Raw genomic sequence first — 13,430 nt, forward strand, 5'->3', positions numbered from 1 at the left:
GCTCATTAAAACCGCAGCGGAGAGCCCGCGGTACCAAATGCCAACCGGTAAATATTCACAAGATTATTAAATGCTGCACAAGTTCTCTAACGGGATCTCTTTCACACGAACTTGTATGTAATGCAATTTCATGAATTATGCAAATAAAGGTTTCAACTATTCACGACAAAACCCAGAGCTGTGTTACTCCGGTTGCAAAGAGCTGGGAACTGAGCGCATCAATCACAGGAGTCACAGGAGACACTGGTGCATTCCTGCCTGCTGATGGCTCTGCTTAAACATTTACATTTCACACACCGAGGGGAAAAAAAGGGGGAAGAAAACCCGCGCTGTTCCACAGAACAACTGAGAATTTACTTCCAGCACAGAACAACTTTGTACAGACATTTAATAACCAAATGCTGAGCAGAGCTCACAAATAAAATTTAACAATCTTTTTAAAAATACTGAGGTGTGTGAAGCTGCACATTTGCACGGGCAGCGGAAGCTTACCTGCTTGGCTGTTTTCAGACTGAGCTATAAGTGCTGCCATGGCTGAATTTGGATTCAGCCTATTGCCGTACATGTGGGATGGAGGCAGACTGAGAGAAGATCCAGGTAGGGTGTTTGCCTGCAAGAAACCGATTAAAACTTGAATCCTTGTTTTAAAAGGGGGAGAAATGCTAGATGTATTTTAAAGAAGCCTTTCTACTGCACAATTATTATCTTTGTAAGTTGAATGTTTTTTAAAACCAATGTATTTAAAAGAAAAAAAAAAATTTCCTTTGTGAGTACAGAAACAGAATTGCAGTACTTTGAAAATATGTCAGTTTTAAAGTGTGTTGTACTTGTCGTTGGCAAGATCTGTCAATTAAAAAAAATCCTTCCAGTAAAAAAAGTACTGTGGCAAATATTAAAAATACCTAAATTGCATTTTAAAACAACCACAGTGTAGCAGGACGGGCAGATTTCCTTGCGATCCTGAAGTATGCGCTCAATACTAGGACTTAGTAGCATGGCGACCATGTGGTTATCCTACTAATTATTTAATCTTATTAAACCATTTACAAAATAAGGGCAGGTAGACAACAGATGTCTCACAAATGCTTGGGTTCCTTACATCACAAGCCGGCTGTGGAGGTCAAAAGGTCCAACTTTCAGCTCTATAGTTTAACTACACAGAGCCATATTTCCTTTGCTCGACTCCGTCATTAGTAAAACGTGCACACTATTTTGTTACTTCCTATTTTGATAGACTTGGAAGCCTGGTGTTTTTTTGTTTTGTTTTGTTTTTATTTTAAAGAACGCAAACAGCCATTACAAGTATGTTTTCTATACAATAGGGGGCTCGGGGAATCACAGCTTTGCCCTGACCCCATATAAGGAACTGTATTTTTGGCAGTTGGCCAGCTCTACTTATTGAAGAGCTCCCAAAGTTTGTGTTCATTCATGTTGCTAACCACAATTCTGAAGGTCTCTGCTGGGACTTGTGCCAAACAAGCGAAAATGAACCCTTGAACAGATGAAGCTAAGGAGGCTGGCCAAAATCTTGCATAATCCAACGCAATAAAAATACCTTCTTCTTTGGCTGCTGATGCTTTTTCCCTTTCGAAGAAAAGATTTGTGTCAAATGCTGAGTTGCAGAGACAGGCAATCAAAGAAATAAAGGCACGGCTGCTTATTTAAAAGGCATTTTCCTACCTGATAAAAAAATTATTTCAGAACAAAGAAAAGACTGCAATGGGGGGGGTGGGGGGGTGGAATTGAAGATACACAAACCTGTGTGATCACTGGTTTTAAAATTAATCTGCTAAGAAAATGTAAACAACCTTTACACATGAAACATTTTTTGAAAAACAAAAAAAGAAGGTGAACAGTAAGGAACTCAATTTGTGGGACATTTTGACATGCATAACTGCACACAAGAGACAGGGGAAACATACTGGTTATTACAGCAAAATATTACATAGTATAAACTATGTATCTGGAAAGAATCACACACTACCATTAAGTTTTGGCTTTCAGCCAACATATTAAACTTGATGAATGGACTTTTATGAATTCACACAACTGTTTTCAATGATGCTTTATTTACTACATACTGGTGAGAAATTGTGCCTGATACTTACATTCTTCTACTGTCACAAAGTTAGAAAAAGCCACAAGTAATTGCTTACAATGATCAGGGGTTTTTTCACTTTTCAGTTTATAGGTATGTGCAAGACTGCTAGACATGGAACCAGAGCATCGCGTCACATCTGGCTGTTATTTCTGGTTGTTTGGTTGGGTATCTTTAGTAGAATTAATCAGAATTACTTCTAAGTCTTAAAAACAATGCAGGCACTTCCACCTATATACAACAGCTTCCAGAACTACAGTATGTATTAGTACTGTGACACTGACTGACAAAGGCAGCAATACTGCACAGCTCCTGCTATTTTCTTAAACAAATGCCCATATTGCAATTCCAACTCTACTGTTCACTACCAACCTTCAGCTGCTTTCCCCTCAAAACCAAAAAAACTTCAAAAACAATATAGTTTTTTGTCAAATCCTTTCACTGAAGAAACCTTACAGAATGGAATATTAAGAGATTCAACCAGTATTACCATTCAACCATATCTAAAAGGTCAGGCTAGCAAAATAAAAGTCTACACGTACTTAGTTTAAATAGATTGGTTGAGGTTATGAATTCTACTAATATACTTTTGTGCCTTTTTTTTTTTTTTTACTCCAAGCACCAGGTCTTATTCCTGTTCAGTTTTAGAATATTTCTCTAAAAGATTTATTTTAATTCCAGTAAGTGTACTGCTCACATTTTGCACAGAAGACGTATACCTACTCTCAGTCCATGTAATTCATTGCAAGGCTGCTTAAATGTGCAATAGCAACTATATATTAGTTTATGATTGCAGGGTAGCTATAATCAGCAAGGAGAATATGTGTCAATTTGACTGAAACATGCACAAATAGCTTTAAGAACTTTCTGAAAATATTTTAAGTATCTTGAAAGGAGTTGCTAAAGTTTGTTGAGTAACCATCACATCACAAAACAAAAGACATCAAAGGAATTAAACAATGTTTGCCAAGTGGGTTGATAGATTAAAAGACTTAGCAGGATTTAAACAATATCTAAGAACTTGAGTTTTTTCACAAGTGGTGGTTTCATCCTAGACTTAACCCCTGTTTATACTTACTATTAAAGGTGTCCTACAACAAGTTGGAACTACCAAAGTTCTAGTGCCATCCTGCATCCTATGCAACTCTCAAAGGAAAAAGACAATAAAATTGTTCAAGTTAAGTTGGAGGCAAATTAAAAACTTTGAAAATAACTTTTTAAAAACGGCTATGTAAAATGACAAGAATAATGATTTGCAAAGCTTTCTTCTGTATGTGACAACTTCATCTGACAGGGAAGTAGAGGAGGTGGAGGAGTGCTACTTTATTTAAAGGTGAAATAGGAGCTTCATGTTTCACTCACAGTCGAAACAAGCTGTAGCAAGCATTTATTAAAAATGCGCAATCATCCTGTCAATACATATTAAGGTCACCAGACTGAAACATGTTCTAAAATGCAAAACTTTTAAAGCTGTATTATTATTTATTTCAACTGATACCATTTAAACACTCAACACAATACATGATAAAAACGTATGAAGTAATGAAAAAATGAGACTGCTAAGTATTTATTTTGAAAAGGCAGCAAATTTTCCTAAATATATTTTAGCAGAAGGATTTAAGCCCATCTAGAGGTACGTAACACACTGTTTTCCTTTATGGCATGTTCAATAAATCAGTAAAGCCATAAGCAGCAGAGCAGCACAGAAGGACGATGCATTGTAATTCACAGAATATGCACATGCAATAAGAATAAAAGATTGATATTTGATTGATGCTTAAAAACACTTCCTCTACAGCAAGAGAGAAAGTGCAAGTATATTCTTCTAATTAAAGAACAAGACTTGCAAGTTAACTAAATATATAATCCAAAACACTTAAATAGTTTTTATTTGTTTGCGTGACTCTAAAATTGTATTTTACTCTAACAGTGTGACTACAAAGTTTCCCAAGTAACTGAGTATTTACTTAAAATTTCCAGGGAAAGCAGTCTCTTCATTTCAAAAGTTTCATGTTCTTTAAGCAGAAAAAAAACTAAGGGGAGAAAAATTAGGCAATACTTAGCTGCATGCAACTAGACTGGGTCTCAAAACTTTGAGACCCTTTGAACGTGCCTTTTCCCCTGTTCCTTTCAAGTTTTATGCTATGAAATATTTTCTGATAACAGGCCTCATTTCTGTCTCAGCTCCACACCAGTAAGGTTTTAATACTCAGCGTGTGATGAGAGATGAAACCAAGTGTGAACAACTTTTGGGTCCCATGAGTAGGCTGACTGTTGAAGCTGTCAGGTTCAATTGCATCATTCCACATTATTCAATGCCCCAAACTGCTCCCTAATTGTTAGGGGCTTAACATATTCAAAACCATTGTTTAGGCTAATGCTGAAATGCCTACAGTTGAGTTTCCATAAAGAAAGGGGAGGGATTTAATTGTAGTTAAACCATTACTGAACTCTCCTCCTTTCATGATAGGACAACAAGGATGGCCAGAACAACCAATTCCAAGACGGCTTCTTAATCAGTTTATATCCAATCAACATCCCTTTTCCCCTCTGCTTTAAAAATAGCCACTGCGATATTGTAGCTTTGTGTTATATCATCATGATGCTTTACAATTAGTGACAGATCACCTAATTACCTATTTCCGCCAATATCTATTTGTCAGAAATAATTTCAAAGGTTAATTTTATTTCTTGTTTAAAATAAAAACATATCATTGTTCCTGTGGTTGGGGTCATACCATTCACCAATCATACTAGGTTCTTCATCACAGCACGATGCTGGATATAAAGCACAAAACTACCCCTTGTTCTTATTAACACAAAGTTAAGAAATAAAGAGCATTAGATACCACAAACAACTAGTTATGGCCAACTACTACTGAAAGCAGTATAAAAGATTGTGATGTAGATGAAGTTAAAAGCTACATTTTCTGCAAGCTTTTCTGCTACACTTCTGAGAAGATGTTACTAATGCTTTCCATGCAGCTGTTGAGCTTCATGAAACATGAAAGGAAATTCAAGCACTAGACCAAGTATTAACATCAGCTTACTTCATCCAGAAGTCATCTTAAGCTCATGTATTTTCGTCTTATGACAAGCAACATTTATCTGAACAATGTATTAATTAATTAAAACCTGCATTGCAATTAAATGAGCTTAGATATGAACACATATTAATGCTAGTCACATCATTATAATAAAAAATTGATAATATTCATATATATAAATTAATTGCTTTTCTTGAGAAGTGAAAAGAGCTGCCTGTCAACTGACAGCAGCAAAAGTAGCCTGGTCTTATGCTTCCTAGCTTAACTTGGACAAGTGAAGAAATATTATTTTTATCCCTGGAATTTTTAAGGCCTTTGCTTGGGTATTGAAGGCAATGGGAAGAATATGCTATTGCTTCCTTTTTTTCTTTCAGTGCTTATGGTACCACCTTTAACTTCATTTAGGAGATGTGAGGGAACCACTGATACACATCATCACTTGCCTTCTCTGAACTGTCTGTCAGTTGTTCATCTGGGGTGGCAATGCACACCCACAGGGGGGTGGTCAGACCACAGGTAACTGCAACACAACAAAGCATCTAGGAAGCCCAAGAGGAAGTTCTGCCACAACGACAACTTCTCATATATCACTTGCTGCAACACAGGCCTTGAAAATTTTCACCACAAATATGAATTTGCTTAGAAATCTTATCTAGACCTTGTTTCTAATAAAAAAAATCCAAATTCCTGTTTATTTCCCTATATGCCAAGAAATACAGATGGAATGGAGGACAACTCAGAAGATCCTTAATCAAGCACCGTTTCCACGTTTCTTCTGAAAATTATCATCTTTTCAAAACAACCAGCACAATACAATATTAATCTGCAGTATGATATTTATATTTTAAATGTTTATATATTTTAACTAAAATCATACTTTCATTTACATCTTATTAATACACATATTGGCTGTCATAACTTATAAGTTGAACATAATTAATAATTAATTTTCAAGCAAACTATACTGACCAACTGACTAAAACAGACTACAGGAACTACCGACGACTGAAAACACAGAGCAAATTTTTACAGCTAACCTCATCTCACCTGCTATCACACATCATCAATGTGAATCAACCCCCAACAGCCACTGCAGTATTCTACTCATTCATTCTACGAAAGCAATACTGAGATTAAAAAGATAACCCTCCCATACTGTCATCCTTAGCATCCAAGCACTCTGAAGCCCTTAAAGTCTGAGGTTTTTCTTAAACAGATAATCAAGGTCCAATTACACAATAAATGTTTTCACTACCTGGCCGAAATAAAAGAATTAACTCTTTAAAAGTTTAATTAAGAGGCTGGAAAAGTTAAAATTAAGTCAGAAAAAGAGTTTATGAAGTCCTGTATGAGTACAATATTCACATCGTTAGTACTTTTTCTGTTACTAGCAAAAATACCACTTTGAACTTCCAGCTGTAATGAAGACTCTCACTTATGAACAAGAAAATAATCAAATACTGTCTTTGAGAACAATTGTTTTGATTAAACGTACAAATAAATCTTTCAATTAAATGAAACCATCTAACCTTCAAACAGCAGCACTCAAATATTTTCCAAGAAAGGCATGAATGAATGCAACTGGGAAACACAGTGGGATTTGAAAGGCAAAATGAAAAATTAATGGCACACCTACAGAAACTAATTTATACCTCTGCCCAGTGTACAACAAGGGCACATCAAATCATTAAAAACCACAGGGATAGAAGGCCTATCTTCCAGTAATGTGAAAACACTATAACCTCAACTGTTCTACTAGTTTACTCCTCTCCTCCATGTTAACTAACCTGGATATTATATAATATTTTAACAGTTAAAATCTATTTAGTTATATACCAGACATAAAAAAGAGACTTGTACAAAAACTAACCAGAATGCTACTTCATTAAGAGGTCTTTTTTGGTTGGTTGGTTTTGTTGTCTAGGCTTTTTTGTTTGTTTGTTTGTTTTGTAGTGGGCTTAGGTTTTTTTTTTTTCAAAGGAGGCTTTACAGAAATAAGACCCTGGGATTCCTCCAGCTCCCCCACAGACCTAACTGAAAACAGAATTATCATTTCAACACAAATCCCTTTTACCTCAAGTTTGTTCCTCCAGCCTTTCCATCTACCTCTCTCTTTATAGCACTTAACCTATATGTGCTCTACAGAGACAATGGAAGCACTACCTTGCCCAAGAATCTGTTTTTTTTAAGAACCTTAACCTATCTATGAGGAATCTCAATTTCACTCTCATATTGACTAGCAGAGAAAATGGCTTTATTAGGGAAAAATCTCAGTAATCTATTTTCTTTGTATGAGTATCCCAAAGCCAGACACTTGTAATATGGCAAATAATGGATCTGAGAGAAAAGTAACTACTTGAAAAATTATATTTCAGAAAGAGTAATAATAAAGAATCAGCTACTTGTTCACAAACACTGGCATTTTAAGTAACTAAATAAACCTCAAAAGTCTTTGCTATTTAAGTGATGAAATACCTACAGTAGCAGAATTGCTGCTGTGTAAAAATGCTTGCAAGATTCTCAATATTTATAGAAGGCCTATAAGGACACTGACTCAGCAACCAACTTTGCAGCTTGTAACAAAGCACACACCGTGTAAACTTGAAATCTTTTCCAAGTCAGACCTACACGTTCAGTTCCATTCAAATAGTTTTATTATTTCCATTGCATACAAACTAGAAAATTTCACATTTTTCACATTCAACACCATTACTATTGTCTCAGGCAACTAAATTGAAGTAGTGCTACACTCAGTTCAACGAAGAGGTCAATGTGCCTCAGTTGCCTGGAGACTGATGGTTGCTACAGCAGCACCAGATAAGCCAACCTAAATAAGCTTCAGCTTGAAGGCAGAAAACATTTATTGCTAGACCGAAACATTGATGCAGTTGTCTCAGCATGCAGCCTGTGCAAAATCATGCAACTGCCTTTCAGACTACCTCTATATTGCATAAGTCTACGCGAAGACAACCTTACTGAAGCAAGAGGAAAACACAAAAGTAAAGATTTTCATTGGGCTAAATACTAGATTACTTGCAACTATGATTCCTTTGTTCTTCTACTTGAGTCACATGTTAGAAGGAATTTTCCCTCTGGCTGTAAATTCTTGCTCCTTGCTACTCTCATCCACCCCCACCCCAAAAATCCTGTTAGATTGCATGAGAAGAAAATTAGATTTTTACTCATTTTCCTAGAAGTAACAAGGAATTAAAACCTCTTTTAAGTGAGAAACAAGAAAATTCGAAGCAAAAACCTTTACTAGCACAGTTCTTTTACATTTTTAATTTTGCAAGATTCAAATTTAAGTGGCTGTGACACAAATATTTTGGAAGAAAAGTCACTGTTTAGCACTGACACCCTACACCACAATATCAAACCTCTCTGTCTACAACATACTGCAGGGATGCATTTAGCACACTTTCTAAATCTCCAGCGCTGGCAATTTCCTGTGGCAGTGAGTCCCGAAGATGAGCAACATATTCTATTAAGAATGATTTCTTTTTGTTCTGGTTGTGCTGACTTCTCTTTTTATATCTTTTTTTAAGTTATGAGATAAGGAGAACCGAGAAATTTCAGCATCCAAACAGTCTGTGATCCATGTTGATATTTTACCTTTGACCCGGTGAGCAGGAACCTCTTTCAAGAGACCTTATCATCAAGGTGTTTTGATAGTAACATAAAATATGTTAACTGGTTTTCATGTATCCACCATTTCTATTGATTAGAGAATTCTAGTACCACAGTAAAGGCACAATTTCCTTTTTCTGGAAGGATGCTGCTTAAGCCATGCAACATCATTACCTCCAGATGTTTTATTATTCTCTTTTTAATTTTCACTCATATTAAAGCTCCTACAAATCATCTTTAAAAAGAAAAATGCAGAAAATACACCCAAACTGACCACAAATTGCTAAAACTGGGTACTGTTTTGCATTTTAAAAAAAACAACAAACCAAACAAAAAAACCTCACACCACCACCACATACTGTATGACAAGGTAGAAACTGAACTTGAAAAATGAACTAATAGAACTTGCTTATTTTGGAGAAACTTAGCAATATATTAACATACTGCCATAATCACTGTCTATGCTTTACCTTAATGACTAATTACTAAGGGGTGAGAGGTGTCACCACAAGGCACTCAGCTGTTACTAGCTTTGCAGATATGCAGTAGAAATCTATCCTACCTGCACTCTGGAATACCTAAGAGCTCTCATGGCATTCAGTATCTCAGTAATTTCTATATTAAGAAATAGACTTCAAAAAGTGGCTTGAAAAAAATGTAAAATAAGAGTCAAGTTCTTCCTAAGTTCTGCAAATCATCTCTGATTACTTGTCTAATGCAATTTAATATAAATAGGATAAGTTCCTTTGCATTGCAAACTCTACACTAACTTTTAACTTCCACATTGTTGTGATGTGCACCTTCAGGAGTGAAGCAGGAAACTCACTTAAGCAGTCAACCATCTAACGCAGGTTACTACAGTCTGAGATTGTCACATCTGTCACATCCCAAAATCCTGCAACTGGGGGCAACTTGTCTTGTTTCGTGTACTCATTCTACTCCCCAAAGAAAAGTTCATTAAACATTAACAGCTGTTAGACCCATCATTTTCTAGAGTATCCACAGGGAGGATGGCCCAGAAACTTCCCTTGCTGCCTTGTTTCCCAGTCTCCCAAACTCTAGCAAAATTCAGATGCTTATTAACCTGAAACTTTCCTTCCTTCCTCATGTTTACTTTGAGTTGAATATTAAAAAACAAAACAAAACAAAGCAAAACAACAACAACAAAAAAACCACCACAAACACCAAACCAGCAGGAAACAGAGCATGTTTCTCTGAGCAAGACTGGGAAACAGAAGTGGGCAAGAGTACCTTCCTTGGCCATACTGAATTTGAGAATGTGAGATCCATAATTTGAGGCTACAACTGTAAACCTGGAAGAAATATCAATCAGGAAGATGCAGTTTTACTGTCCTATGAAAATGCCCAAATCCCTCTCCTGAAGACTTGCAAAAACTCCTCTCAACTTTAATTTTCGGCAAAGAAATAAAGGGTATTTGTTTAAGATGTACTCTTAAGTTCCTTCATAATTCCACTCCTGTTGTGGAAGGTATAAATAAGAATAGTCCCAAAACTGCTCCTATCTTCTCTGTTGGTAGGCACAAGAACTAAGAATAGAGTTCCTATTTCCTGTATTTTCATTTATTTTCCCATGAGTGCCAGCATATAAAATAAAAAGGACAAGAAAGTCCCTTGATAGCATGCAAAATGATGAGCAGACTTAAACTATGACAAGAAAAAAAATCCACTGAAACAGGAAGCCAAAAATAGTGTAGACTGGTGATGTGGAGAAAGAGCAGGGGACTACAGAGATCCAAAATTAGGGACTAGATTAGTTCAGAAAGTGAGAAAATATAAACTCCAGGACAGATGCATCTGAAACATCATGTGCCCTACATTCAGAACCTGAAAAAATCTCAGGATTCCTGAGCTTTCACATTCCTCTGTTGCTAACAAATAACTCCAAATCTACTGGAAAAAAGTAAGCCTTATCTCCCTCTAAAAGCTGGATCAGACAAAGAAGGATAACCACCACTATATGAATGCTAAAGAAAACCCTGCTGTTTTTTTACTGCTCCTAAGGGGAGTAAAGCCAACTGAACTTCTTCGGAGGGGACAATGGAAGTGATAAAAAGAAACTTATTTCACTCAGCATTGCAACTGAGCAGCAGCATCTACCTTCCCAATTATCACATCTCCACCTTGGAGGCAGTACTTCATGACACTATGCAGAAATGGACCTATCATGTCATCACAAATAAATCCTGGATGTAAAAGAATAACAAACAGCAACTATTTATTCTGTTTCCCTATATCTGTGCAAGCTACAAGGACTGTTGTTACAGACACTTCTTGGCTTTTTCCTTCTTCATTATCTGCCTCTGTGACAAAGGAAGTACAGTGCATAAAGTAAGGGTTGGGAATTTAGGCAGAAAATAAAACAGAAGCTGCAGAGGGAAAAAAGAAGAAATAATAATCCAGTAGCAGCAGCAGGGAAAAAAAAAAAGTAAGAAAATCGTTCGGATTGTATCTGTAGAAGAGGTTAGTGGCCAGTGTATATACAATATTGCTTGAAAATGCCTGACAGATGTGTTTATTACAGTCACTAAGAGCAGAGATACCATCACGCAGTGGAATGAAAAAATTCATCTACAAAGTCAAAATTTTATATTAAATTGTCAAAAGAATAAATCCTGAAAATTTCTGAATAAACTGAGATTACTATAATGTAAAGATCATACCTTACTGAATCATATGACAGCAAACCCAAAAACTTGATGAGCTACAAATTTTTAAAGCAAAAGGCTGTATATTTAAGCATACTACTATGTGCCATTTCCACTCCCACTAAAAATACTACTGAAATGAGATGACAAAACACTTAAATGCATTTTTTCTTAAAAGCAATACAGTCTGAGACACTAAACGGTTTTAATAATCAATGACTGAAGAAAATTTAGTCAAAACCTTTACTTCCAATCCTGGAGTTTGATCCTGCCTTCCGAACATGGAGACCCCAGAAACAATCGACCATAGAGCACCAGTAGGGTAATTTCACTCTTTTAAGTCATCAAAAAGAACAGAAAGCTCAACCCATTTGAGTCTCAATCCCAATCGAAGTAGTAAACATTCAGTTACATAATACTAAATCTGCTAAGCAAAAATTTGGGGGAAAAAATAATTTTTCAATCTAACAATCATTTCCTGATAAATAAAACAAATCTTGCTGTGCAATGCCAGAAGACACTGAGGCTCCCAGATCACTGCTTTTTCTTTGAACATATGTTAATCACTAAGAATAACTTATCAGAAAGAGCAATACAGCAAACTGTTACAGAACAGCATAACAGGCTGATAGACATTTTTGCTATAATTATGAAACACAACGAAATCTTTGAGATAAAAACTGAGCATAGGACCTTAGAGTGGTGCAACTTGTGAGCTGGTTTAAAAGGAAAAAATTCAGACTATATTCAAAATCCAAATGCAAGAAAGTGATTTTAACAGAGGACACATATAAAGTTTACATGATCATGTAGAAGTTAAACATACACTTCAGAGAGAAAGACAGACGTTTGGGATACAGTAGTTTGCTGTTACATACAAACCAGGCAGTATCCACAAACATGTCAAGAGGATTAACTCAGGGAAAACCAGAAGCAAATATTTGTGTGGACTGGACTGTTCCCCTTTTCTCCTGTATCCCTTTTTTCCTACATTCTTGCAATTATTAAATGCATTGTTATGCTAATAAAGCCTCACTTGAATTAAGCAGTGTAATCTATGTGAGGCTATGCCCAAGACATATAAAAAAGAACAGGATGTAAAAAATCTGCATTTCCAGCAAGTGGCATTTTTACTAGTCCAATGGTTCCCACCTGGTGAACAACACCAGCACTTATTTTCAGCTATGGCACAACACGAAACACAAGTTAATAATGTCTTCTGGATTTATTAGATTGGAATAAAAATTATGAGTGGCATGAGAGAAAAGAAAATGAGACAGAAAAGGGGATTGTAACAAGGTCCATACTGTATTTTTGTCTTAAAACCAAAAAAAACACTACAGTATGGGAACTATCATACTGGTCAATAAAATGAAAAAAATCAAAATCCAGGATTTTCAAGTTGTGAGATTTTTTAAGCTTTAAAATCAGTGTTGTTTAGTCGCTGAAGGAAAAAGCAGCACTTCGAAGTTCTAATCACTGAAGTTTTATATGGGCATATAAAGTTATTAAAAATAAGTTATTTTGTTATTTTGAGTAGTATTAAATTTAATAGTAGTATTAGTTAATATTATTATTACTTAATTTAGGGCAGTTGCTTTCAATTGCTTACAAGTTTTTTAATACTATGAACAAAATTTTCTGTATTAGGGGCCTATCATACCATCCTAATCAAAATATATCAGCTAATTCTGAGACTCATTCTGTGGAAACATATTTTTTCCCAAGACCTTCTCTTTAGAATTTCTTAAAACCCTGTCTTTTTAAAAAAAAAGGAAAAAAAAATCCATCAAAAATTGACAAATTTATGATGTCTCCAAAATCATAATTACAAATGCCCAATAGAGATCTAGGAAAACAGCTGAAATCTTACAGGAGACACCTTAACAGCAGATCCTAGAGGCTATTCCAATTTTTAGTACCATTCCAATTGCACATCTGCCACCCTGACCAGATAACTGAGCAGCCAAGGTTTGGTCATACTTGCTCTCT

General features: G+C 35.7%; 1 protein-coding gene across 6 annotated transcripts in view; it reads right to left on the reverse strand.

Moving 5' to 3' along the window:
- MLLT10 (MLLT10, histone lysine methyltransferase DOT1L cofactor) overlaps positions 1–13,430 on the reverse strand; it is a 126,495-nt gene that overhangs the window by 18,245 nt on the left and 94,820 nt on the right. For all 6 annotated transcript variants that reach the window (XM_027695674.1, XM_027695676.1, XM_027695678.1 and 3 more), the window contains one exon: positions 493–610. In XM_027695674.1, the coding sequence (XP_027551475.1) occupies positions 493–610 (118 nt within the window). The remainder of the gene's footprint in view (positions 1–492; positions 611–13,430) is intronic.

This window comes from Neopelma chrysocephalum, unplaced genomic scaffold (assembly GCF_003984885.1).
Source record: "Neopelma chrysocephalum unplaced genomic scaffold, ASM398488v2 Primary Assembly neopelma1_102, whole genome shotgun sequence".
In the NCBI taxonomy this organism is placed as follows: Eukaryota; Metazoa; Chordata; class Aves; order Passeriformes; family Pipridae; genus Neopelma; species Neopelma chrysocephalum.